Source organism: Canis lupus, chromosome 11, assembly GCF_011100685.1.
Source record: "Canis lupus familiaris isolate Mischka breed German Shepherd chromosome 11, alternate assembly UU_Cfam_GSD_1.0, whole genome shotgun sequence".
NCBI classification, from domain to species: domain Eukaryota; kingdom Metazoa; phylum Chordata; class Mammalia; order Carnivora; family Canidae; genus Canis; species Canis lupus.
The window spans coordinates 52,554,990-52,580,875 of NC_049232.1; the positions used below are offsets into that span (position 1 = coordinate 52,554,990).

The 25,886-nt window shown below is 51.7% G+C and overlaps 5 protein-coding genes across 13 annotated transcripts in view; 2 read left to right on the plus strand and 3 right to left on the minus strand.

Annotated features, from left to right (window-relative positions):
• TLN1 (talin 1) overlaps nucleotides 1-401 on the minus strand; it is a 32,941-nt gene extending 32,540 nt beyond the window's left edge. The window contains exon 1 of one of the 4 annotated variants that reach the window (XM_038552758.1): nucleotides 11-401. The gene's annotated coding sequence lies outside the window, so the exon portion shown is untranslated. The remainder of the gene's footprint in view (nucleotides 1-10) is intronic. The other 3 variants (XM_038552761.1, XM_038552760.1, XM_038552762.1) reach the window with 3 other exon arrangements.
• On the plus strand, nucleotides 255-5,233 carry CREB3 (cAMP responsive element binding protein 3). 2 transcript variants are annotated; one of them, XM_038552769.1, is made up of 9 exons: nucleotides 255-743; nucleotides 849-996; nucleotides 1,086-1,153; nucleotides 1,268-1,357; nucleotides 3,411-3,517; nucleotides 3,634-3,702; nucleotides 4,308-4,392; nucleotides 4,489-4,573; nucleotides 4,652-5,233. In XM_038552769.1, the coding sequence occupies exons 1-9, from the start codon at nucleotides 651-653 to the stop codon at nucleotides 4,966-4,968; spliced, it is 1,062 nt and encodes a 353-aa protein (XP_038408697.1). In that variant the 5' UTR covers nucleotides 255-650; the 3' UTR covers nucleotides 4,969-5,233. The 2 variants fall into 2 exon arrangements, with proteins under 2 accessions (XP_038408697.1, XP_038408698.1); XM_038552770.1 differs by having other exon boundaries at nucleotides 255-648.
• On the minus strand, nucleotides 5,107-17,592 carry GBA2 (glucosylceramidase beta 2). The gene is made up of 18 exons (XM_038552763.1): nucleotides 17,318-17,592; nucleotides 15,960-16,544; nucleotides 12,604-12,695; nucleotides 12,189-12,304; nucleotides 9,627-9,845; nucleotides 9,098-9,337; nucleotides 8,764-8,866; nucleotides 8,459-8,612; nucleotides 8,245-8,370; nucleotides 7,873-8,045; nucleotides 7,539-7,643; nucleotides 7,226-7,333; nucleotides 6,972-7,123; nucleotides 6,742-6,848; nucleotides 6,450-6,592; nucleotides 6,256-6,371; nucleotides 5,962-6,153; nucleotides 5,107-5,689 (listed from the first exon to the last, which is right to left on the minus strand). Exons 1-18 carry the CDS (start codon nucleotides 17,362-17,364, stop codon nucleotides 5,417-5,419), a joined length of 3,051 nt encoding a protein of 1,016 aa, XP_038408691.1. The 5' UTR covers nucleotides 17,365-17,592; the 3' UTR covers nucleotides 5,107-5,416.
• Nucleotides 16,214-25,878, plus strand: RGP1 (RGP1 homolog, RAB6A GEF complex partner 1). Of its 5 annotated transcripts, none has more exons than XM_038552766.1 (9): nucleotides 16,214-16,440; nucleotides 17,344-17,478; nucleotides 17,853-17,989; nucleotides 18,281-18,364; nucleotides 18,469-18,618; nucleotides 18,894-19,040; nucleotides 19,193-19,320; nucleotides 19,526-19,715; nucleotides 20,232-20,634. In XM_038552766.1, exons 2-9 carry the CDS (start codon nucleotides 17,363-17,365, stop codon nucleotides 20,453-20,455), a joined length of 1,176 nt encoding a protein of 391 aa, XP_038408694.1. In that variant the 5' UTR covers nucleotides 16,214-16,440; nucleotides 17,344-17,362; the 3' UTR covers nucleotides 20,456-20,634. The 5 variants fall into 5 exon arrangements, with proteins under 5 accessions (XP_038408694.1, XP_038408695.1, XP_038408693.1 ...); XM_038552767.1 differs by lacking the exon at nucleotides 16,214-16,440 and adding an exon at nucleotides 16,703-16,805; XM_038552765.1 differs by lacking the exon at nucleotides 16,214-16,440 and adding an exon at nucleotides 16,851-17,006.
• On the minus strand, nucleotides 20,584-21,890 carry MSMP (microseminoprotein, prostate associated). Its single transcript, XM_038552781.1, has 3 exons — nucleotides 21,564-21,890; nucleotides 21,230-21,338; nucleotides 20,584-20,860 (listed from the first exon to the last, which is right to left on the minus strand). Exons 1-3 carry the CDS (start codon nucleotides 21,691-21,693, stop codon nucleotides 20,680-20,682), a joined length of 420 nt encoding a protein of 139 aa, XP_038408709.1. The 5' UTR covers nucleotides 21,694-21,890; the 3' UTR covers nucleotides 20,584-20,679.
• Nucleotides 25,879-25,886: the final 8 nt, after the last annotated feature.

The window sequence follows — 25,886 nt, forward strand, 5'->3', positions numbered from 1 at the left end:
TCCGGCCTACCTGCGCTGCCCGGCTCGTGCCCCGCCCGCCGGCCCGATAACCCGCTCGCTCTCCCGGTGGTAATCGGGCTTCGGCCTCGCCCTCCCTTCGACACTCTCTCGGCCACTTCCGTCCCCGGAACGTCCCCCACCCGCGGGCGGCGCCCTGGGCCCGCGCTCTATGGTTGTGGGGGCAACAGGAAGCTGCTCTGGCCCCAGCTCTCGATGCTCGGGAGCCGGCCTTAAAAAGGCGCCCCCCCCCGCCCCCCGGCCGGCTCCCCCGGCAGGAAACAAGGGTGCGGCGCAATCCGGGAAGACGCCCGAACTGCGCGCGAGTTCCCCTTTGGTCTCTAACCCTTCCTTTTTTTTCAGCCTGGGGCCGAGGCGGAGGCGGCCTCCCAGATTGCCCGCCCTCAGGGTGTGAGGAGGCCGCAGGGACGTCCCCTCTATTTGCAGAGCTCCCGGGACGTGGCGCGCCGCGGCTAGGCCACTTCCGCGTCGGAGGGAACTCCAAATCCCGTGGTGCCTCGGGGGTGTGCGCGTCACTTCCGTGGTGTTGGAAGTTGCGGAGAATCGGGTCTTGGGGGCTGGTGCAATTTCAGAGCGACAGGTCCGGGCTTGCGGATAGGTCTCTCTGTACATCTTTCCGGTTGTTATCCGGTATGGAGCTGGCGTTGGACTTGGGTGACCAGGACCTGCTGGATTTCCTGCTAGAGGAAAGCGGCGATTTGGGGGCCGGGCCGCCGCTTTCCGAGGTGGGTGGGGGCTGCGAGCCGGGGAGGCGCGGGGATCCCGGGAGAGCGTTCATGGGGTGGTGGGTAGTTGATAGGTCAAGGCTTGTTTATTTGAACCCTGTGCAGGCGTTGAGTGAATGGGAGGCAGAGGATTTCCTGAGTTCCATGCTGAGTCCCCCAGCATCGTTGAACGTCCTTAGCTCCTCTGATTCCTGTCTCGTGCACCATGATCACACCTACTCTCTCTCACAACAGCATGTTTCCATAGATCTAGGTGAGTCTGAAATATGATGAGGAAGAAAGTGAGGTTTGAGGGGAGGAGAGGCTTCGTGGGTCTGGCTATTTATACTTTTCGTTTTGCAGATGGTGGGAGCTATGGAAAAGAAGAGGCCCAGACGACCCCACTGCAAGTGGAGGAGCCCGCAGAGCAGGTACTTGATTTATGGCGGGATCATTCCCACATTGCGCGGGTGGGGGCGGATTCCCCATTCCTTTCTGTCATCCCCTTGCAACTCTGCTGCCCACCTCCTGGTAACTAATCCCAGGAGATTGCTAGGCTGATACTGACAGATGAAGAGAAGAGGCTGTTGGAGAAGGAGGGGCTTACTCTGCATGGGACGCTTCCTCTTACTAAGGTAAGACTCCCATTGGTGGGAGTGAAGGCTGGAGGGATGTGTTGTGGATCCCAAGTGTGCACTTCTGTTAACTTTATGTCAGGAAGGACTGAGGTTAGAAAACTTGGCAAATTTGTTGGTAATAGGAAGCTGGAGCATGATGTTAATATGGTGGATGCAGAGGCAGATCCTGGTTTTGTGGGGCTCATACAAGTTTTGGTGTTTTCTTTGAGAAGAATTCAAAATCATCGATGCAACATTAGTGTAGGGTCTTGGAAGGGACTGTGCAAGCAAACTCATGGTAATCCACCTGTAGCTAAATGGTTAGAGTTCATCAAGGCTGGACTAAGTAATATAGCAAGAATAATTGTAAAATCCCAAGTTTTAAGTTTCAGGCAATGAATAGCAGCTTCACAAGCACAGTATTGTGGTACTGTTGTGAAACCAACACTACAGGAAGGTTGAGAGAATTTTCTTAAAAGTACAAGATGGGTTAGTTTGAGATGACAGAGAGTGGGGTTTGAAGGCTGTATCAGTAGAGGTGTTGCCTCTAGAAGGGCAGTGACCATCTTCTTCTCCATTATACTGGCCAGAGCACATCTTAGTGTCTAGTTTTGAACCCAGATCTTTGACAGATATTAAGAGGATGCAGTCCATCCCGAAGAGAGGTGAGAAGTTAATTTTTTTTTTTTTAAGATTTTACTTATTTATTCATGAGAGACACACAGAGAGAGGCAGAGACACAGGCAGCGGGAGAAGCAGGCTCTATGCAGGGAGCCCGATATGGGACTTGATCCTGGGACTCCAGGATCGTGCCCTGGGCTGAAGGGAGGTACTAACCTGCTGAGCCACCCAGGCATCCCGAGAAGTTAAAATTTTTGCCCAGATCTTTTAACTCTGAAGAAATGTTAAATGGCTTAAATTAAAGACTGTTCATTCTGGGATCCCTGGGTGGCTCAGCAGTTTAGCACCTGCCTTCAGCCCAGAGCGTGATCCTGCAGACCCGGGATCGAGACCCACAGCAGGCTCCCTGCGTGGAGCCTGCTTCTCTCACTGCCTGTGTCTCTGCCTCTCTCTCTCTGTGTGTGTGTCTCTCATGAATAAGTAATAAGATCTTAAAAAAAAAAACAAAAAAAAAACCTTCATTCTATATGGTCTCAGAGATAGGTACCAGGTAAGTTCAATTGATAGAAATCATAGAGGCAGATGTCGGTTAGCTTAGGATAAGGAAAATTTAAAGATTTTTTTTTAAAGGTTTATTTATTTTAAATCTTTTTTTTTTTATTTTTATTTATTTATGATAGTCACAGAGAGAGAGAGAGAGAGAGGGGCAAAGACAGAGGCAGAGGAAGAATCAGGCTCCATGCACCGGGAGCCCGATGTGGGATTCAATCCCAGGTCTCCAGGATTGCGCCCTGGGCCAAAGGCAGGCGCCAAACCGCTGCGCCACCTAGGGATCCCGGTTTCCTTATTTTAAAGAGAGATTGTGCTTGTGCATGCAAGCAGCAGGGTGGGGCAGAAAGCAAGGGAGAGAGAATGAAAATCTCAAGTGGACTCCCTGTTAATCACAAAGCCCAACGCGGCACTCCATCCCATGATCCTGAGATCATGACCTGAGCTGAAGTCAAATCAGGAGTCAGACTCCTAACCAACTGAGCCACCCAGGTGCCCCAAGATTTTTTGTTTTGTTTTTATTTTTAAAGATTTTATTTATTTATTCATGAGAGACACAGAGAGAGACAGAGACATAGGCAGAAGGAGAAGCAGGCTCCTTGAGGTAGGCCTGATGTGGGATTTGATCCCAGGACCTGGGATCACGACCTGAACTGAAGGCAGACACTCAACCACTGAGCCACCCAGGTGCCCCAGTTTTGTTTTTTTTAATTAATAAAATTGTTAAAAATGGTCTGGTTTGTGGGGGTATTAACTCCTGGCCTTCAGACAGAAGCCAAGTGCCTATTGATCAGGAAGCTGTATAAGGGATTCCTACAGTGAGAAGATTGAACTTAGTTGCCTTCCAACTCTTTGGTCCAACATTCCTCTGATGAGACCGCTTTTTCTCGTCTTCTCTTAGATGGAGGAACAAGTTCTGACACGAGTGCGGAGGAAGATCCGAAACAAAAAATCTGCCCAGGAGAGCCGCAGGAAGAAGAAGGTGTATTTGGGAGGTTTAGAGAACAGGTACAGAAGGGAGAGGGACCTGGGGGTGGGGATGTGGGGACAGAGGTAGTTGGAAGTGTTGGGGTTTTGAAGGAGGGGGATACAGGCCATATCCCCACATCCTATTATTCCCACAGAGTCTTGAAATATACAGCCCAGAACCTGGAGCTACAGAACAAAGTACAGCTCCTGGAAGAACAGAATTTGTAAGCAACTCTCTAACATTAGTCTCTTGTCTCTCCCGTTTTATGCTGTCTCACTCTTTCCCTTGCTCCACACCGGATTTCTCACTTAGCAGCTCCCACTTGCAAGGTCTGGTGCTTAGCCTTTAGTGGGTCTGATGCCAAAAAGCTCACAGTAATGGGGAACAAAATCACAAGTAACTAATAAGTAACAAGAAAGAGAAAGGAAGGAGTAAGAAAGACTCAGTGGGGCAGATAACATTTGATAATAGATCAGATTCTGGGGTGGGGATCAGGGTAGGGAGCGCTCTGGGCAGAAGGAACACAGGTGTGTTGAGCTAGAAAGTGAATGTTGAATTCCTGGTGGATTATGTGCGTGGCTGATCAGGCATTGTAGAACTCTTGAAGGTATTTGCAAAGGAGTTTTCAGGGCAGGACAGAAAGGTGTTTGTTTTAATGAGGAACTTCAAGCATTCTGTCCACAGAGAGGAAGAATCCATTTGCAAAAATAGGACAAAAAGCCAAAGAGAACTCAGTGCACAGATGGAGGGGTGGCCTTAACAGGGGGGTTTCATTGTATCTCTGGGTGCCAGACCAGGGACTGCTCCCTGTCCCCTCTCTTCTTCTAGGTCCCTTCTGGACCAGCTGAGGAGACTCCAGGCCATGTTGATTCAGATATCAAACAAAACGAGCAGCAGCAGCACCTGTGTCTTGGTGAGGATGGTGATGGAAGGAGAGGTCCTTTTTTTCAGGTGGCAGGGATAGGGTTGCAACCTAGAGCCCTTCTTCATTTTCTTTTTCCTTCTCCAGGTCCTACTGTTCTCCTTCTGTCTGCTCATTGTACCTGCTATGTACTCCTCTGACACAAGGGGGAGCCTGCCAGCTGAGCATGGAGGTGAGAGGCTTGAGAATACCATTAGTGAAGGGATAGGCCGAAGCCCGGCTAGTCCTTGAGGGGTCTTTGTTTCCTTAGTGTTGTCCCGCCAGCTTCGTGCCCTCCCCAGTGAAGACCCCCACCAGCTGGAGCTGCCTGCCCTGCAGTCAGAGGTACCAAAGGACAGCTCAGACCAGGAGCTCCAGGCCCCTGGCAACTCTTGCTGCCCGCTCTACCACCTGCCTCAGGCTCCTGGTGCTGAGTCTCCCTTGAAATTGCCACTTCCTGTCCCTTCCTCAAAGTCCCCCTGTTCCTGTCCCCTCCTTCCCCTGCATGCAAATTTCACAAGAGATGGGGGATGGCTCCCTACACACAGCCCCACATCTGTTATCTTACAGGGCAGATATTCAGGCTAGATGTCTAGGTGGGGGATGCGAAGCCAGAGCCTGGGGTTCCTAGTCTGTGTCCAAGTGAAAGGAGTGGGAGGGGGCTAACCTGTGAGCTCCTGTGTCCTGTGTCAGGAAGCCTGAGAGTTCAAACACACCACACTTAACTGGCTTTCTGGGTCTTTTATTTGTACCCATGTAAGTCTACCACCCCATGAATGGGCCTGGGGTAATCAACTGACCTCCTTGAACATTTCATGCAATGGGAAATAGAGAAATAAATAAGTGATTCTGACGCTTGGGTCACCCTCAACCCCTCTTTACTGGCGCGATTTGGGTGGGAAAGGAAGGGGCCTGATTGTCTTGGTGGCTCAGGATTGCAGGAGACTGGGGGGTTGGGGGGGGGCAGTGAAGAGGAAGAGGAAAAGCCAGGCTGGAGGCTGGGCTGTTAGAGCCTCCCTCCAAGACTGCTGAGGGCTCACTTTGGGTTTGCCATAGCTTCCTTTGGTCCAAGTTTAGGCCCTGTGCTTAGTTCTGTGCCATGTGCGGCTACTGGCCTGGAGGCCTTTTTCTGCTGCTGCTGTTGCAGGGCCAGCTGCATGGCCCAGATGCTCAGTGGCCGCATGTAGGCCAATGAGCGGAACACCCGCTGCTGGCAGTATGCTTCAGGGGTCTGGAAGGCCAGGCCCAGGCGCTCCCACACAGTTCGGTAGCAGCCTTCAGCTGTCTGGAAGCCTTCCCAAGTCAGGCCCTGGAGGAAGAGATGTCAGCCACATTACTTGGCGATCTATGAATAGCTACTTCAGCCGGACAGATAGAGACAGTAGGGCCTCTGCCCTCTGACAGTTTCCAGCTAGTGGTAGAAAGAAACTTGACCCATAGGCAGAAGATAGGAAATGGAAGGCAGGCTGGGAAAAAAAGAGAGGCTTTCCAGATGGCTAAGGCTCTACAGAAGTTTGATGGCTGAGGAAGTTTGCCAGCCCAAGGTACAGATGGTAGAAAGATGGAAAGGGAGTGCCTTACCTCCTGGATCATGGTAGCTGCCAGTCCATAGACCACACCCACCCAGACTTCATCAGACTGGACGCTGGATCTGTCAGGGACACCATGGGGCTGCATCCCATTCACAGCCCCCATTGCTCCTCCTGCAAAGGCCCGGACGTTGAACTCAAAGATAGTTTGGAGAGCACAGACCACATGTCGGGTAGGAAATACCTAGGCGGGGGGTAAAGGCAGAATCATGGTTTCCAAAATTTGCTTCTTAACTCCAGGAAAAACCCACCTTTCTCTTTGGCTCCTCCTCCTAGTCCTACTCACCTCAGTGTCTCCTTCTCCTAGACCACTGGCCCTCAGGAACCATTGGCCCGCACACTGGTCAGACATGATGCTACAGGACTGGGGCTGAGGGCTGCAATCATAGTTGTAGTAGCGGCCTAGGGTAGAGGAAGACAAAATAAGCCTCCCTGTGCCCCCGTAGCTGCCTTAAGACTCCTGAGGATCCTCCAACTCACCATTCCACAACAGTCTCTCATAGGCTTCTTGGCCCCGTCTAAGGATGGAAGAAAACTTATCTTGGACATCGTGTGCCCCACACAGAATAGCCATCTGGACCATCACAGCCACAGCTGCCAGCCACAGTCCTCCACAGTAAGCACTGATCAGGGACATGGGTTGGGGGTCAGACTGGCAGCTCCAGCCACTCCCATGCAATATAACAAGAAATGAGTCATTCTTCCTTGAGCCCACAATTCCTGGGTGCCTGGTTCCCCACCTCAGGCACCCTGTAAATCCCTACTCCCCAACCTGGGGCCTGTAGTGACCCATCCATCATAGGTCTGGTCTGCATAGCCTCCGTTCTCAATGAGTCCATCTTGGTCCTTGTCAAACTTCATTTCAGACTCCATCACAGCCTAGAGAGGGACCAAGACACTGAAGACCTAGATAGATACTAAAGAGCAACAAGAGCCAGCTGGCCTTCCCCCAAATACCAGCCAGGCCCTTGGCACACTGGCCCCTGCACATGCATGTCTTACCAGACACACAGGCCACATGTCTCTCAGGAAGCCCTGGTCACCCGTCAGGTAATAGTCTCGATAAACCTGCAGCACAAACTTCAGATTTAGGTCCTTCCAGTCAGCTGTATCGTGGACCACGTACGCATTGACTCGGAGCCATGGCTCGTCATCTGTGGGAGGCGAGGAAACCTGACTGATCTGCATTGGTGGGTAGAGGAGAGGGTGCAAAAGTTGAGGGAGGGAAGTGAACTCTGGGGTAGAAGGACTTTTACCTGGGTCCCCAATATCATGGGGGATGACGTTCCTCCTTTTCACAGGTGCCATTACCCCACTCATCAGGTATTGTCGCCGTGTCAGGTCCTCCCTGAGTGTGGCCACAGCTAGGGGAGCAGACACATAAGTGGGAGGGGGCAGGGAATGGGCAGACTTAAGGTGGAGCACAGAATGGTGTTTATAACCCTAGAGGGGAACTGTAGGCAGGATGCAGGTATGTTGGGTGGAGAGGAAGGAGAAAATCCAAGGGAGCACAAGGATTCAGGGGTGTGGGGGGCTAAGAGGGCAGAAGGGGCACAAAGAGACCCTCACCCATATCATACTGCAGGCTGAGCTCGAGTTTGGGCCAGAGCATGACGAGGGCAAAGGAAGCGTAAAAGTGGACATCATATGTGTTGTACATGCGATATTCCTGGCCTGGAGGCAGGAGAGAGACACACTTGCCAAAATTCCCGCTTCCCTTTCAATGTCTCTAGCTTGTCCTTGAGTTGGGGATGGGGCACTGGCATACTCCACACCTGCCACTTACCCTCTTATCCCAACAATCCCCTGGGGTAGGCAAAACCCACTATCCTGCCTTGTGGTAGGGCACCTACTGGACTCATGGATACGGCCTGCTGTGTTGCAGCCCACCAGCAGCCCGTACCTTCAAGGTAGCCAAATCGACCATATTCCCGGAGGATGGGGCGGAGCTGACACATGCTCTCCACCAGCTCCTCTGGTAGGGAGTCCTCGGGAACTTCCAGCCATACTGTGCCTCCATCAGCCAGGAAGTATAGTTCATTGAACAGTGCAGATTTGTACCAGGCAGGCAAGGATCTGGGGAGTCAGGAGGTTGGAATGGTCTAATGAGTGTAGACTTCCCAGGAAAGAAAGGATTCTGGAGTTCTGCAGAATGAGGGCATCAAGTGAATCCCACCCCAACTCTGTTGATTGTGGTGGGTGGAAACTGAACCAAGGAGTCCCAACTGGAGTGTGAGTGCCCGGGAGAAAGGCAAGAGACTGGCCCCACTGGCACCTGTCGTCCAATACTGGGCTCTGCCAAGCTGAGATCTTCTCTTCCCAGTCTACGTACTGGCATAGAGCATAGTGGCTAAGAGCAGGTGCTGCATTACCATCGCGGCCAAAGAACCTCGTGTACCGCCTGGGATGGAAAGAAAGAGGAATGAGTACCTAGGTTCCAGATCAGAGCTCTAGCATCTGGGATCCCTGTAGTCTCTTGGCCCGTTCACCTGTAGTAGACCTGGCCCTTAGCTCCAAACATGATTCTGGGCATATCCCAAGCCAGTGAGAACTCCAGGCGGCACTGGCCTCGAGGTGGCAGCTTTCCTGTAACACACACAGCCCCAGCGATGCCTGCTCCTTTCTGTGAGGGGGTGCTTCGACCTGAGAGAAGTACAAGAGAAATTGGCACAGGCATCCCCTTCTGCCCCAGGGATCCCTAATATGGGAAATTCATTGCCAGGTGTGTCACCCTTCCTCCCAAGACAGGGATAGCCTCTATTCCCACCACCTCCCTATCAAATCCCATCATTACCAGCAGGGGAGTCCAGCTGTCCATCTTGAAGCAGATCTTGCCACACCTGCTGCCCAGTGCTGTCAGGGTCAAAGGCTGTGATATGGGTTACCGTGGTATCCGCCTGTCAAGGGGCCAAAGACTGAGGAGAAGCTCCACAAATATGCTGGCTTTGGGCTGACTCTCCAGTTCCCATTATAATTCCTACCTCCAAGTGCCAGAGGCTTAAGGGCTACAGTGAGGATGGGACTCAGGAATTGAGGAAACGAAGAGACTGCAGCAGGATGGGGTGGGCTCAGGGGCTGGCTGAGGGTCGGGGTTTGGGGGTTAAGGCCTAGGGCAGGCTCTGACGTACCGTGAGTCGTGCAGCCACGGCCATCGTGTAGGGATTCGGAAGGGCTGGATGATGGAGCAGCAGCCCCTGCACCGTCTCTCCATCACGCTCCAGACAGAAGGGCTCATTCCACAATCCCCCTATGGCGTCATCCCCACCCCCTAGTCCATTCCGCATGGAGAACATGATGGACACATCCAGGGCTTCATCCCCTTCATTTTCCACATCCCACACAAAGACTCCTACAGGCAGGCTGCTGTCCTGGGATCAAAAGATCAGACTCAGATGGTCCTGTGTAGCCCCTCTTGGCCCCACTCCTCCACACTGAGGACCTGGCTCAAATACTAACCCCTGCCCCAGTAGACTCTTTGGTTTCCCCTCGTATCTCCCCCTTTTCCCAGGCAGGCTGTCTTACCACTGAGTGGAGGTCCCAGAAAACCAGCATGATGTCATGTTCCTGTCCCCATTGTTTCACAGATTGTGGAGTTTCCAACAGAGACAAGTCTTAGGGAAGGGAGGGCAATGGAGGTAACAACAGTGGGAGCCTCACCTGGTAGTCATGGGGTAAGATGGGTGTGATCTGGCGACAGGTGAGGGTGACATTCTGGCCAGGAAGCTGATAGACAGTCCAGGCTCGGGGATAGAGGGCGTGGTAGAATGCAAAGTACCCACACAGGCCCCAGTTCCAGCTGCGTAGGACACTTGGGCGCTCCACGGACAGGACTTGCTGGTACACAGTCTTTCCCTCCCGACGCAAGCACACTGTGAACTAAACCAAGAAGGCAGATGGGCTGGAATGGGGTGACCACAGGCACTTCAAACCAGTCTCCCGTCCCTTTTCAGAGCCTACAGGGGTTATCATTGCGCCACAGCCTCGCTTGTCCGCCAGGCCCCTCTCCCACACTGTGAGTCACCATCAGGTCCTGCCTCCTCTTCTTCCTCCTCCTCTCTCTGGCTTCCCCTCTCTTCTTACTGTGGTGGTCTTCGTGTCCTCACTGTTTCTGCTTTTATGCTCTGCCTCTTCCCATCTGGTAGCAGAGTGATCTTTCTTACAGACAAATCAAGATATGCTAGTCTGTGTTTATGTTTCAGTGACTCCCCATGGCCCTCAGGCTAAAGTCTCAAGTCTTCTACCTGGCTTTCAAGGCCCTTCTGGATCTGGCCTCTCCCTGCCCATCAGACTCGTTACTTGTTTGAATACTTATATTCTGGTCATGTCATATACTTGCTGTTCCTTGAACACACACTGTTTTCTCCTCCATGCCTTTACTCCTGCTCACTCTCCATCTGGTGAAACCTCTCATCCTTCAAAGCCTAGGTCAAATGGCATCTCCTCTCCTGGAGCAGTGAGTCATTCTCCTGTCTGTCCCCCTACCTCTCTAGTCTAGCATGTTATAATGTTTTTGTTTACATTCGGACTCCCTGGCTGCTCTATGGGTTCTTTGAGGGCAAGGTCCTCCCCAATTTAATGAGGCCTGCCCTCTACCACGACTCTACCACTAGAATTGGGCACAGTTGGCATGTGTAGGGAGAGAATGGGCGAAGTCTAGAGCAGTGGCCCTTTTTTCTCAGTGTACTATCTATCCCTCTCATTTTGTCTCTTATGTGGTCTCACAGTCTCCATTTTCTCAAAGTCCTATTCCTCTAATACAAACTTTTTTTTTTTTTTTAATTTTTATTTATTTATGATAGTCACAGAGAGAGAGAGAGAGAGAGAGGGGGGGGGGGGGCAGAGACACAGGCAGAGGGAGAAGCAGGCTCCATGCACCGGGAGCCCGATGTGGGATTCGATCCCGGGTCTCCAGGATCGCGCCCTGGGCCAAAGGCAGGCGCCAAACCGCTGCGCCACCCAGGGATCCCTCCTCTAATACAAACTTAAGCTTTTGGAGGATAGGGGCTATGAAAGCTTAATATCTCTTCCCTTGCTTCAATGTATGCCTGATGTTTTTTTATGTATGAATAGAATAATTTTTTACATTGTTGGAATGGTAGATAATGGTTAAGACCATGGGCTTTTTAACCACATTGAGAGCTGGTTCTGAATCCCAATGCTTCCATTTGCCAACCACATGACCTTGAGTATGTTACTAGATCTTGTTGGATCTCAGTTTCCTCATCTATAAAATGGGCATAATAATGGTACTTACCTTGTAGGAACTGTCTTTAAATCTTAAATATCACACAAAAATGCATAGCACAATCTCTAGCACATGTTAAGCATGCAATAATTACTTTAACTCTAGAGTCACAATTCTGGAAGGCACTTCCCCTCAGGATACCTAATGGATGAGCCAGAGAGGAAGCTTGGGGCACTGGGCAGGGCTGGTAAACCTGAACTAGGAAGGGCATTGTCATTAATTGGACTCAAGGTCTGCTAGTCATTTTTTCTTTGAAGATGAGCTGAAAGCTGGAGGCATCTCTCAGACAGGAAATGGAAACGTGGCTGACACCTCCACCTGTGAGGTCGCTAGAGAGATGATGAAAGGTAGACCATGTGACTCTGGCAATCGAGGGCCCATGTGTGATGAAGGGACAAGGGAAAAGAAGTAAAGCTTCAGAAAAGGCTAGAGATCTATGCTGGGGAGAGGAAGGGCTTCCCAGGCCCTCAGCCAGGGATACCTCCAGAGGAGTGGTCACCAGCAGAGGAGCTGATCTCTAGCTAAGGGTGGCAAATCAGGGTGAACAGTGGGTACTCTACACACCTTCCCCCCCCATGTATTTAGAGACTTTGGGCTTTTTTTCCCTTCTGTCTTACTACATGTTCTTTTAACCAGGTTATATGATCTAGAAATTTCCTGCATCCTCTGTGGCTGGGTACTGGCAAAGCTAGTGGAGCTGGGGAGTGAAGGACATAGGAGGCATTTAGTAGAGAAATGGAGGGCACAGGGGTGTTGGGGCTGTTTATCCTTTTGAGAAACGTGTGCTCTTGGAGTATCTCATTCCTAGTACATCCTGGCACAAGGGTGGGCACCTGGAAAGCATCTTAAATATACTTACAGGAATGAATCATGTGCACAGGAGCATATCTAACTTCTACATCCTACATGGGCCAAGAGGCTCTTCCTGGGCTGGGGTACTGTTCTGGACCTGTCCCCCACCTACTGGTTCTCACCTGGTCAGCGATGACTGTCCGGTGCTGGTACATTCCAGGATTAAGCTGCCAACGACAGAATTGGCCTCTCCAGCCTCGGGTGATAGTGCCTCCCCCGATGCCACCCAAAGGACAACCTAGAGGTAGAATCAGGATGGTTAGTGGGGCATCGGGAGAGGAAAAGAAGCCCATTATTCACTTTCTAGACTATAAAGATGAGTTTCTCAAAAAAAGCAGGGATAGCAGTTCAACACATTATACACTTTAAACTTACACAATGTTTGGTATCAATTATAGCTCAGTAAAGCTAGGGAAAGAAAACCCTAGGGGATAGGGCAGTTCACTGTGGGTAAGCTAGAAGCCTCTTTGCTTAGCTCTGCAGCAGACCCAGAGTCTGGGCCCTTTCTGTGCAGAGCAGAGCTGGGGTGAGGCTCACCATAGATCTGTCTCAGAGGTACACAATTGATGAGGTCGATGAAAGGTGTCTTCTTCTCTACCTGGGTTTTCCGGTACCACCACTGCAAGTACCTGAGGAGCAAGAGGCAGTGTGAGTGGAAGGGGCAGTGGGCCATACCTCCCAGGCTGCCATCACCTGCCTTTCTCCAGGTACCTAGTTGTAACTTCCCATTAAATGTCTGCAGTGGACCCATTCCCTTCCCCTCCAAATCTCTCCTCCTCTCTACTTCTCTAGGGTTCAGGGTCCCCTCCTCTTCCCAGCTCACAGCATGAGACCATCTTTGTTTCTCCTCTCTATTCTCAGGAGCTTTCTTTTTTTTTTTTTTTTTTCCCCTCAGGAGCTTTCTGACCTTGCCTCACCCCTAACTGCACTGCCACTACTTAAGGTTAGCCTAGGAGTTTTTGTCTGATGTGCTGAAAGAGCCAGTTTTGGTTTCCCGACTACCCCCCACCCTCCATAGGCACAGTCCTCTGGAATAATTTTTTTTTTTAATGATTATTTTTCTTCCTAACTGTGGAAGGTGAAAATCTATAGAATGTACCAGATGGAAGGAAAAAAATCCCACCCATAGACAACCAGTGTTTATATTTTGGGGCATATCCTTTTTTTTTTTTTTTAATTTATTTATTCATGAGAGAGAGAGAGAGAGAGAGAGACAGGCAGAGGAAGAAGCAGGCTCCATGCAGGGAGGATGTGGGACTTGATCCCCGGACTCCAAGATCACACCCCGGCCCGAAACCGCTGAGCCACGCAGGTGTCCCAGGGGCATATCCTTTTAAATCTTTTTTAAAAGTTCAGCATTTAAACTAAGCTTTCTGAGTCTACTCTCTCATAATAGTCTAGTAAAAATCTAAAAAATCCCTAATTTTTCCTGGTCTTGTCACAGCTTTGTGTCTAATAGACAAATGATTCTGGTTGGAATTCAAGGCTCTGACACATCTGTTTCAGCCTAACTTCTAATCTTAAGTCCTACAAATCCCCATTCAGAATGGATCCTCGATAAGCAACCCTTGCCCCACCAGACTCCCAATTTCACTGTCCTCCCTGCCCAGCCATTGTATACCCATTGTTCAAGCATACCACTTGTAACCATGTATTTGGGGTAACTCCTCTGAGCCTCAGTTTCCTTGTCTACAAAATGAGGTACCTCCTGTCCTACCTACTTCATGGAATGGTTGAAAGAGTAAATAACATAATAGATAGGAAAGCCATAAGGTGGAGTATCTGTCTTGGGTATGATCGTTCCTTGTACATACACTATCTGAACTCCCAATCAGACACTGTCTTGTTATTTCAGTGTTCCTCACAGGAATCTGACATACTTTCAAATTCCTTGGGGAAAGGGATATTGACAAAGACTAGTTGGTTACCCATAGCTTCAAGCACAGGGCAGGGCACATGGTGTGTATTTAGTAAATATTTGCTGAATTTACCAGGGAGTGCACAAACAATGAAGCACTAGACAGATGAACATGAAGGGGAGCAAGGGGAGGGGAAATGTGATTATAGAATAGGAAAGGTACATTCTAGGAGCAGGGGGAGGAGGAGGGAAGGCAAAGGATGAGATGATGAAAAGGCAGAAGGTCCACTCTGCCAGCTTAGAGGAAACTGGACTTTGAAACTAGAGGCCAGAAAGAATTGAGGATAGGAGGGAGGGTATAGCGGGGATTAGGGCAGTGAGGGAGAAATGCAAGATATGGAGATAGGCAGAACAAAGCACAGAACAAGCACTCAGTAAATACTTATTGAATAGACTCTAGCTGGAAGGGAGAGCAATCAAAATTGAGTTCTTCCCACAGTGAGGCCAAGAGAACTCTGGCTTGCTGCAACTCCTGGTTAGAGTACCCCCAGTCTGGCATCCTCTTAGGGTCACCTCTCATTCCCTTAATTTAGCAGCTGGCCATTCCTGATCTATATGGCCTTCTCCATAATGCCAGTCCCAATTGGAGAATTATCATTCAGAATTGTTCCTTGTCTCACCCCAGCCTTCTCCTCAATGCAGGACTGCATCCCATTCTAAGAGCCCTGTGTCCGTGATAACCTTGTCCTGGTATGTGGACCCAAGGTCCAGGGGGCTGAGCACAGCTTCAGGCCTCTGACTCAGTTCATACTTAGGGGCTGAGGAGTTAGAATGCCCACTTGTTCTTGATCTTAGTGTCCCTACCACATGCACCCAGTGTGCTTCTCTCAGCACTCTAGCCCTCGATCTTATTTTGACCCATAAGCTTAGGGGGTCAAAGTTAGGCTGAGTCAGTTGCTGAAGTAGCCTGGAGGGATGATTGTTCTCTGGTACAGGCCACCCACAGGAACTAGCAAAGGAGCCAGATACCCAGGCAGTACCAAGCCCTTCCCACTACTTAGGGCTGGGGTTAATGGGCTACCCAACCCAACCCTATAGCACTGACTGAAAGGGAAGGATCTCCTGCTTCAGAGGCTGTTAGGCTGGGTTTTCCAACCTTTATACTTCCATCTCCAGCTGTGTTTACAGTATGGATTGACTAAGGATGACCTCAGGGTGATGCTTTCTGTCTTCATATCCACCTGTTCCTGTTAATAGATCTTGGTTCCTCATCATCAGCTTTTGAATTCAGAGGAGATCTGTAGGGATCTAAAGGACTTCTACAGCTCAGGGTAAGCACTTGGGGGTGTCTGTAACCCTTGGGGGAAAGGGCATCAGCACAGGCTCTAAAAGACTATATTACTGAGAGCTCTGGGGACACTTATGGCAGTGCCTCTCTGACCAGAGGTCTTTGCTTTTTATATCGGGGATTGTTTATCCCAGAATAGAGTGAATAGCACCTCTCACACCCTCTCCTTAGGGTGAAAGCAGGCAGGCTGTCACTCATTTGCTGGAGCTAAAGCTTGGGAGGAAAGAAACAATGTAGTGTGCCTAAATGAGACAGAAGGAGTACCCCAACTGCTCAGGGGAATCAGGGTTGAGAACTTCCCACTCCTGAATAAAACAACATTGTGTCAGTACCAAAGCAGCCAGACTATCCTTTCCCACCTTGCCACAAAGTATAGCAAATGCCAAAGGGTGTCTTTGGAAAAGAGGGAGTATGTGAGAGGTATAGCCTAAATGGGCAGGGCTGACCACAGGGCCAGATGTTCCTGTTCTTTCCTACTAGGAAGATAAGGTACTGGGAGAAAGGGGGCTGCAGAGGTGTGACCTGGTCTCAACCCCCAAAACCACAGGCTTAGAATATGTTGGGGGTGGGAGGCCACTTGACTCAACTGCTTTCTCACCCTTTCTGAAAGTCTTGTTGACTCTGCTGAAAGTCTTGTGCTGGAACAAAGTGAAACCTAAGGTACCCTAGGCAATGGGATCTACTCACCGCAAGCCCATGCCCAGATGCTTTATCAGGTTGCTTAGGGAAACGTTGTTGGCATTAAAGGGTTTCCTCTTCTCTGCAAACTCATGAGCCAGGCAGATGCGCCAGCCAAAGGGAGGCACCTGGTAGCCCTTCGCTTTACCTTCATAAGAAGCCATCAGTTGCCCAGAGTCCTCTGGATTGCTGTAGCCCGGTTCACTTTGGGGTCGCTTGTCCTCAGGGCTCTCGAAGTCTGTAACCTGCCCAGCCTCAGTGTCTCCAGCATCTTCAGGGCAATCAACCTGTGGATCCCCTTTGGCACACCTCGTCTGCTCCGAGGCTGGGACTCCAGTTCCCATGATCCCTGGATCCTGAGTCCCCACGGCCTCGGTGATCCCGGGTCCCAAGTCTTCTGGTACAAAATACCTCGCCAGCCAAGTCCAGATGCGGGTGACTGTGGTTGTTAGGTGTCGTCTCGGAGGACCGGGCGCTGGGGAAAGCCGAGGTGAGCTAGTGTCTCTGTGGAGCCGGGGAGCTGCTGCTGCAGCGGCGTCGGCGGCGACAGCAATGAAGCCGCCTCGGGCTCCCCCTCGGTTGTCTCTCTGGGTCCTGGGAGGGAAGGGTCGGGCCTCGTCGTCATTGGGCCGCGGTGATTAGTTTGCCCGGCCAAAGAGCGACTGAGCCCGCGGAAAGGGGAGGAGCCCCGGGGGCCAGCCCGCGAGGAACCGCCCCCGGCACCGGCCTGGGAGCTCGCGGCCGCCTCAGCCCGGCTCCCGGGCCGTGGCGCCAGCACCCCCCCGGGGAGGGCGCCGGGTCCTGCCGGTCGGCGTCTGGGACAGCGCCTGCGCCCGGGTGCCGGCCCGTGGGAAGGTGACCCAGGCGGCGGGACTACCCGAGCCCCTTCCGGTCCGGCCGGGCGGGCGCTTCCGGCCGGAAGGCGCTGGGTCGGGAAGGGGGAGGCCGCAGGGAAGTCCCGCCTCCGCCGCGGACGCTGCCACGCACTTGGCCGGTCCCGGAGGGGCGGGCAGGTGCGGCCTCGCGGTGCCGAGACCCGGTTTTGGGCCGTGCGAGGTGCCGGGGCGAGGGGCACGAGGTGACGGGCGGCCGTGGCCTTGGGCGGGGACCTGGGACCTGGAGGGAGGGGGGCGGAGGCCGGTTTGGAGGTTCCGGAGGGTGAAGGGACTAACTTGGCGCCGAGAGGGGTGGGGGTCCGGGACCCCGAGCGACGTCCGCCCCCTAGGAGATAGCTGCCACCCGTCCTTCCCACCCGCCCCCCGCATCCGCATCCTGGTGCCTCCCTCGGACGCCGTGGCGGTGACCGCTGGTCTCCGTCCTCGCCCCCAGACTCGCCGCATGCGCCCCCTCCTTGCCATGGTACTGACCTCTGACCCCCCCGGTTTCCTTCTAGATCTGATTCCGGAGCTGCCATGATTGAAGTGGTGGCAGAGCTGAGCCGAGGCCCCGTGTTTCTGGCAGGGGAGGCGCTGGAGTGTGTAGTGACGGTCACCAACCCTCTGCCCCCCACCGCCACTTCTGCATCCAGGTGGGGAGGCAGATACTGAAGAAGGTGGTTCTTCTGGGAGGAAGCCTGGTACCCATAGAGCTAAGCCTGAGCGCAGGCTGTCCTGTAGCTACACCACCACCTTCTTGCTCATTGTGTTGTCATTGTAGGAAAGGGCTGTTTAACAGATGTGGTTGACAGAGCCCTCCGCCTCCCTTCCCCCGTCCTCCCCATTCCCACTCTGACCCACAGTATACATCTCTGTTTAATGGTTTCTCTTTGGGGGTCTAGAGTCTCTGATTCCTAGGACAGCCGCCTCACCGTGTTGGTCTTCCCAGACAGGGGGTTAGGGAGCTGGGGAAAGCATTTGTGAGGTCAGGAACTCCCTCTGATGCCTTCTTTTCCTCCTCCCATAGTGAGGCTCTAGCCTGGGCCAGTGCCCAAATCCACTGTCAGTTCCATGCCAGTGAGAGTCGAGTAGCATTACCTCCCCCTGACTCCAGTCAGCCAGATGTCCAGCCTGAGAGCCAGACTGTCTTTCTGCCACACCGAGGTTAGAGATGGGCCCTTGCTTTTGGAAGGGGGTGGAGTCATTGTCACCTGAGAGTGAATGAATTTGTTAAATTGTTCTAGTGGGTCCTTATAGTCTTTGTCATATTGGGGATGTGGGGGAATGTAATTGTTGCTTTGGGGGCATAAGACTGTTCCTATCTTACAATAAGAAAAGAGGGGTAGCTTAATTTGGGCTAAGCTTTGTTGGCAATGCTTACTGCCCCCACTTGCTGTGCTAGCTTATCCAGTACTGTACAAGGGGGTCATTAAATTACAGTCTTTCTTCTTTCAGGTGAGAGAGGTCAGTGTATCCTTTCCACTCCACCAAAAATCCTTTTCTGTGATCTGAGGCTAGATCCTGGAGAGTCCAAATCATGTGAGTGATTGCCTCCTCCCCACCCCTGGATTGCCTTGTAAGGCTCCTGGAGGGAGGACTTCTCTGGCTGCCTCTGGCTGTCCTGACTACTACTTCCCAACCAGACTCCTACAGTGAAGTGCTGCCCATAGAGGGACCACCCTCCTTTCGGGGTCAGTCAGTCAAGTATGTCTACAAACTGACCATTGGCTGCCAGCGTGTCAACTCACCCATCACTTTACTCAGGGTTCCTCTGAGGGTCCTTGTGCTGACCGGTAAGTAAGGATTTCTGGGGGGAAAGGCTGGGGAAGAGCCTCACCAAAGCAGAAATGATCTGTAGAGGTTCTTGTGAGGGGGACTGGAGGGCAGCTTCTATGTTTTAGTAAAGGTGTGAGGGGTTTGGGGAGGGGAGGGTTCTGGAGAATCGGTTAAGATGTGTACCTGGGTCATGGCTCTCATTATCTTTAGCCTTCACAGATTGGAGTCTAAAACCCTAACCTCTGCTGTCTCTTCCCTCCTAGCACCACCTTTCCATTCATTCTCTCTGTAGGCCTTCAAGATGTCCGGTTTCCCCAGGATGAGGCTGTAGCCCCATCTAGTCCATTCTTGGAGGAGGATGAAGGTGGAAAGAAGGATTCATGGCTAGCTGAGCTGGCTGGGGAGCGCCTCATGGCTGCCACATCCTGCCGCAGCCTCCGTGAGAATCCTTTCACAATTGCCACCCTCCCACCTCCCCATAGTATTACAGATTTTCCTAATTGCCACATACTTCTGAGGATTCACTGGTATCCCACAGCCCTGGTATTCCCCAGTGTGGACTCCCAGCTTATAGTGTCCCATTCTCCCCAGATCTATACAATATCAGTGATGGCCGAGGAAAAGTTGGGACATTTGGCATCTTCAAATCTGTATACAGACTCGGCGAGGATGTGGTGGGGACCTTAAACCTAGGGGAAGGAACTGTAGCTTGTTTGCAGGTGAGGAGACAAGGGGCTTTTGGGGTGTTGGGCCTGGGGGGCTAGGGAAGAAGGAAAAGGACCTGCATGAAGAAGGGTGGTATGTAGAAGTGAATCGTGTGGTCACCCAGAGCCCTTTTGGTAAAATAGCTTGAGGTTGGGCTCAAGCTTTGCATCTAGAGTCTGCGCTTCCCAGTGCCTGCTAGCACCCACTTCTTGTTCCCAGTTTTCAGTAAGCTTACAGACCGAGGAGCGTGTACAGCCTGAGTATCAGAGGCGCCGCAGGACAGGGGGTGTCCCCTCTGTGTCTCATGTGACTCATGCCCGGCACCAGGAGTCCTGCCTGCATACAACCAGAACCAGCTTCTCCCTTCCCATTCCTCTCAGCTCCACCCCGGGCTTCTGCACAGCCATTGGTGAGACCCTGACCCTAATTGGAGGAGGGAAGAGAGCAAAATGCCCCATTTCCATAGAATGTCATGGGGCCTGGGTCCTGATTCCTAGCGAACTCCTGGACATACCTGCACCCAGCCTCTGACCCTTAATACCTTCTCAGACTGTCAACCTGCTTCCTAGATGCACCGACTCTTAAACTCTTAAGAGCTTTGCAGGTGTCCTTCCTTACCCCTACTCACTGAAATCTTATGTACATCAATCTCTGACTCCCCAGCATGTTTGCTTCAAGCAATCAACTTTTGACTATCCTACACTATGGTTATTAGTTGCTATCCTGCTATCCTGATTGTCACATTTCTAGTTAACAGATTTCTTTAGGGAAACCGCTGATCCTAACCCGGTGACTTCTCCCTCTCTTCCTGATTACTGTGTTTTGTGTGTGTGTATGTTTTTTTTCTCATTCACTAACCACATCCTGCATTGGTTTTTACTCCTGGCGTCTAATGCCTCTACCTTTATCTTTTCTTCTCCCACAGTGTCCCTGAAGTGGCGACTGCATTTTGAATTTGTAACATCTCGAGAACCCGATTTGGTGCTCCTCCCTCCTTTGGAGCAGCCCGAGCCTGTGACCTGGACAGGCCCTGAGCAAGTGCCCGTAGACACCTTCAGCTGGGACCTCCCCATCAAGGTGCTGCCCACAAGCCCTACCCTGGCCTCATATGCAGCCCCAGGTCCCAGCACCAGCACCATAACCATCTGAAACCGGCACCGTGATATTGCCTTTCTTCAGGATCCTGAGAACCCAGCACCTGGACTCTAGTAGGGCCCGTTTTTCCCACGCGAGGTCCAATGACATGGACAGTGAGAGGCAGGCTTTCAGCTGTGGCATTAATTTATTTATTCAGAATAAATTGGCAGCTGCTAGTGGTTTCCCTGGAAGTGGCAGCAGCAGTGGGCAGTTAGCAGGAGGGTGATCAGTTGAGTTTAGCTGGAGTGGGGAGCCGGAGCCCCAGGAGCAGGGGTGTTAGCTGAGCCCCATTCTGGGTCGGGCCCTCCCCCTTTGCAGGGTAGCCGAGGATCAGATTTTTGCACCAGGGAGAACTGGCAGGTTCCTGCCTCCTGACGCACCTCACACCCTGCAGGGAAGTCGATGGGATGCTGGGATCTGGGGAACCAAAAATGGGACAGGAGTCAGCACAGTGAAGGGCCACCTTTACCCCTGCCCCACACTCCTCTCCATCGGCATTCCTCCCATATCTTTAGTGCCCTCTTAGTCCCCCTAACTAAGCTCTTGCCTACCATACTCGGATTTTTTCATTTCATAGCAGAAATATTTTTCCTCTGGACCCACCCCTATGTCCCTCACTTTGTAGCCTGCAGCCTGATCTCTCAGCTCTTGGTGGTACCTTCAGGCGGGGCCAGCCTTATACCTCTATTCTGTTCATTCCCACATCACAGCCATCTGGTTACACCTTGGCTGTCCCTCAGTCACTCATGTCAGAGCCATTCTCTCTGGCCATCTTTGGTCACTCACGTGTCACAGCAGCCCACACCAACGGGATGCAGACAGGTACAATGGAAGCAGTCCTTGCGGAGCCAAGACTCACCCAGGCTAAAATATTTCCCTTCATAGTGGCAGGGGGCTAGGGAAGAACAGGAGATGTTAGTGTGTTGGGGAGTGGTGGTGGCAGACAGAAACGCTTGTGGTCTAGAGTGAGAGAAAATAAGTGCCTCTCACTCCCTTATTTAGTCTCTCCCATTTCCGAGCTGGAGGGAGTCTGGGTATTCCAGTAGAGAATCACCTCTAAGCCCCCCTCATCCCAGCTCCCTCTGTCCTTGTTCTTTCCTGATGCCTCCCCCAGCTTTACCTTGAGCTTGGAAGTAGCACTTGCTGTGGACTCCTGGCTGCTGGAGGAGCAGAGAGATCACCAAGCAGATCATCCCCCAGCTTCCCAGGACCCCCTTCGCCTGTCCAGCCCAGAGCATCCTTAGGGTCATTCCTGCAGCACAGGCCTCACGGTCCCTTCTTGGCCTCTGTTCAGGCTACTCTGGTCTTGTCTCTTTGGCTTTTCTTTGTTTTTCTCCTTGGGTCTTAGTTTCTGTCTTTCTCCCTTGGGCTCCTGTCTCACACCATCTCCGTGCCCTCTGCTCTCACAGGCTTGGGGATGTTTATAAAGTGAGGACCCTGGCCCCCTGCTGAGTAGAGCTGGAAAAGCTGTAACTCTGTTTCCTGAGGTGAGGGCATGAAAACAAGAGGTCTAGCTTTAACAAGCTGTGAGAGCTGATTCATGCCCCGGCACAGCTAGCGGGAGGGAGGTGGCCATGGAAGGGGCACTGGACTGGGCACTTCCCCAGCAAGGAGGTGGGAGGGGTGAGGGCCCCCAGGTGGTCCCCACATCTCTTCCCTGACCTGGAGAGAAGGAAGCATTCCACCCTGCCCCCAACACACACACACACACACACACTCCAGGGGTGTGTGTGTGCTGGGATCCTTGCCTGGACCGGAGGGAGGCATTTCCTGGGGATGGCTAATCCTGTGCCCCAGCCAAACCAAGGAGCTGCAGTAGGGTGCGACGGCCAGAGGCTCCAGGAGAGCGAACAGGCACCTGGAGTGCAGAATGTTTCTCTCAGACCCTAGGGTAGAGTCTCCCTGAAGGATCCTAGGGACATGGCTGCCCCTCAGAGATGGGGAGGAGGGTGTCTTTTTTCCACAGGCATACCAAGAATGCTCTATCCATTGTTTAGTACCTCCAAACATGCAACAGGTACAAGATTTTCCCATATCTGGGGATGGTTTTTTCAAAGAGGAACATCTTTAAATGCCCTAATGGTATGTCACTCCAGTTTCACAGAGGTACCTCTATTTCCACTTGTACTCTATGGAATGAAAATTGAGGAATCCTCTGACATCCTCTTTTGGGTTTCCTGCAGATTGTAGAGAGCCCCAAGATAGGTGATTAAGAGCATAGGTTATAGTCAAGACTAGTTGGATTCAGATCCCGATTTTACTTAAGACTGTGGTGTTGGCCAATCTACTTCACATCCCTAAAACTGTTTCCTTATCTTTACATCGGTAGCATAGTAACTCGGTTGTTAAGAGGCTTTCAGTGGGGTAAAGCATCTAATGCTCTTAGCACTGTCCCTGGCACGTGGCCCTCAGAAAATATAAGCTATTGTGATTGGTACTAGAGCTCAGAGACAAAATGGGTAGACTTCCTGGTTTGAATGACAGCGAGCAGCTCTGCATAGCTGAAGGCTTCTGTTGGGGGCTGCTGTCTCCTACCACAGACTTCTGCCCTCCTCACATTCATGTTGCATGTCATCCTTACCGCCTCCAGTTTGAGAAACTGAGTTGCTGATAAACCCACTTTTCTTAGGTTGGTACCCTCACTTCTGCCGTGGAAAGAGGTGTCATTTCTCATCCTTCCAGTTAACTTTGGGACTCCTGCTTTTCACATTAGGATTCTGATCCATTGCTTCCCATCCCCATTCGTGTGAACTCTCAAGTTCTTTCTGACCACTCTAGTGCTGGCCATCTTTTTGCTACTAATGGCCCCTTTCTTCCAATTTGCCACACTCCAAAGACCCTATCCAACTCAGAAGACCAATCACTTTGACATTCTATTTTTCCTTCTAAGTCTCTAGTCCCTTTTACTGCAAGACTCCCATTCCCTGTCACCCAGTGGATCAGATTCAGCTACTTTGGGCTGACCTTTTTGCCTCTCACCTCTTCACCACTCAGAAACGACTTCATTCATTCACCTCAGGCTCCCTATGTGTCCTCTACCAAGTAGATAGCTTACTTAAGTGGATGGAGATGCCGACTGTACCACGCATTCACCCTAGTCAGATCTGATACCCTTTCTATTTCAGAGGAGTACCAAGAGAAAAAAAACTGATGAAACAGGGTACCCCGATGTAGGTTGTCATGTGGGAAGCATGGCCCTGGACTGCTCTCTTGGCTGGAGAAGTTGGATGAGAAGGCCTTTTTAGCACAAGGGCCCAGAAGTCTTGTCAGTGGTCAGTGGCTCTGCTGCTACCCTTCTGGGGAAGGGGGCCCTGCTGACAATCTGGAAGTCTGGACCAGTCTTTTGCTCCTGCAACCTGGAGCCAACCCAGTAGGGGGCAGACATGACTGGGAAGCTAGGAAGCTTGAAGGTGGTGGTGATGCTGGAAGGAAACGGGGCCCCAGCGGGGATTGGTGTACATGAAGTAATGGGGACAGAAGTAAGAGCCATCTGTAAATGAGGAGGTAGGCATATGGGCAGGAGTAGAGGGCTTCTGGAAAGAAAGGCTGGGGCTGAACCAGGACCCCTCTCATAAGTTCCGGTGGGTTCCAGGAAGGTGTTGCTTGAACCCACTTGCATTCCTGCTGGTGTGTGCGCTCAAGTGTTCATCCCCGTAGCTGCTTGGGGCCGGAGGCCACGCTGTGGTTACTGTGTGTATGCTTGTGTGTAAGGGATGTCAGTGGTTAGGGCCCAACTCTGGGATTCCTGGGGCACTGGCCGTCGGGAATGCCAGCTATGGGGGGCACGGCCAGGAGGGGGCGGTTGGCGCGCGCTGCCCGCGCCCGGGGACAGAAAAAACATCCGCCGGAGGCCCGGCCGGGCGGCGCTCCAGCGGCGCCGGGCAGGTGCGCGCGGTGAGGAAGTGAGCGCATTCCGGCCCCCCGGCCGCCAGCCCTCCGGTGAGTCACCGCCGACCCCCGCTGCCCGCCGGATAGGAGGGAGCGGCCACGGTGGGGAGATTTGGGTGGCGGGAGCCCCCGAGGGTGGCTGGGCGGGGGGAGAGACTCAGGAGGGTCACCGAAGTCCCGGAGAGAGAACCAAGGGGGGAGGGGCCCCGCGGGTCCAGGTCCTGCTTTCACCCCCCAGCGCGAGAATCCTAATAAGACACCGAATACAGAGCCCGTGATTGAATGGAGGCAGGCGGGGACTGTCCCCTGGGAGAATCTTGTGGGGGCAGAGAGAAGGCCCCAGAGAGCTGGTCTTGGGGAAGGAGAGGAGCCCGGGGCCAAATGGCCAGTGGGCAAGGTGGTGTGGCCTGGGGAGGGGCAGAGTGCGGGGCTGTGGAGCGGGCGCGGCCGACTGGAGTGCTGGAGCACCGCAGCGCCGGTGTAGGCCCTGGCGAGCAAGACCCTGTAGATGGAAGGAGACTTCCACATCAGGTAGGAAGGTGGAAATGACCAGAGATAAGGTCGTCCAGAGATCTGTGCGCTCTGGGGCAGTGGAGGGTAGGTTTTGGGAGTAGTGGGACTTAGGGTCATAGAGGTACTGTTGTGGCCAGGTCCTTAAAGGCTTTGAATGCTGGCATCAGGAATTTGGATATGGCCTCGCAGGTAGAATCAATGGGCTCTGAGCAAGAAAAGAAGTGAATGACTTAAAGGTGAGGTTATCTGTGTCTAAACAGTACTGCCTGCTCTCCCGTCTTTGCCAAAGAATCAGGCATTGATATGCTATTTTTAATAGTCATTTAAAGTCGCATAACTCCATTTATCAAACAATTAAATGTTGACATTTTAAAAATAGAAAAGTTGAAAAATCTGAATCAATATTTGATTTAGAACTCACAACGGAGCTATCAAGATGAGTTATATGGCATTGTCATACTTTTGTGCCATTTACCCCTCACTGACGAGTGAATTCTGTGTTTCTAATGCCTAAGTTCTGTATCAGCACAACACATCTCATTTATCTTATGGTCTTTATTTTTAACCTTAACTTTCTTCTGTGCAGCCCTGTAGCCTGTCCTGTGAATCCTGAACCAAGTAAAACATTTCTTGGGATGGGGCATTGGGCTACAGTATACAAAGACAAATTACTGGTTTTACCATGTATATTAGGTTACTTATTATCTTCTGTGGACATCTATGTAACTATGAAGTTTCTATATTTACCCTGTGGCTGATAAAAAGAGAAAGCTAAAGGTGTTTTATTTACATGTAGCATTTCTGTAACAGCACTTATTAGTCTGGATTCTAAAATCAACTCTACAATGGTATTTGGTACTTGTCTCAGAAACTGACACTAATTCTGTCATGGTCTTTATAGTTTATTTATCTTGGGCCAAAGGATTAGGATCTTTATAATTTATTTTAAAGATCTTTAAATCCTGCAGTTGCTTTTGGCCCCAAACAAGAAAATCTGGGTCAGTTAATTTTGAAAAAAAAAAAAAAAAAAAAAAGGAATTTC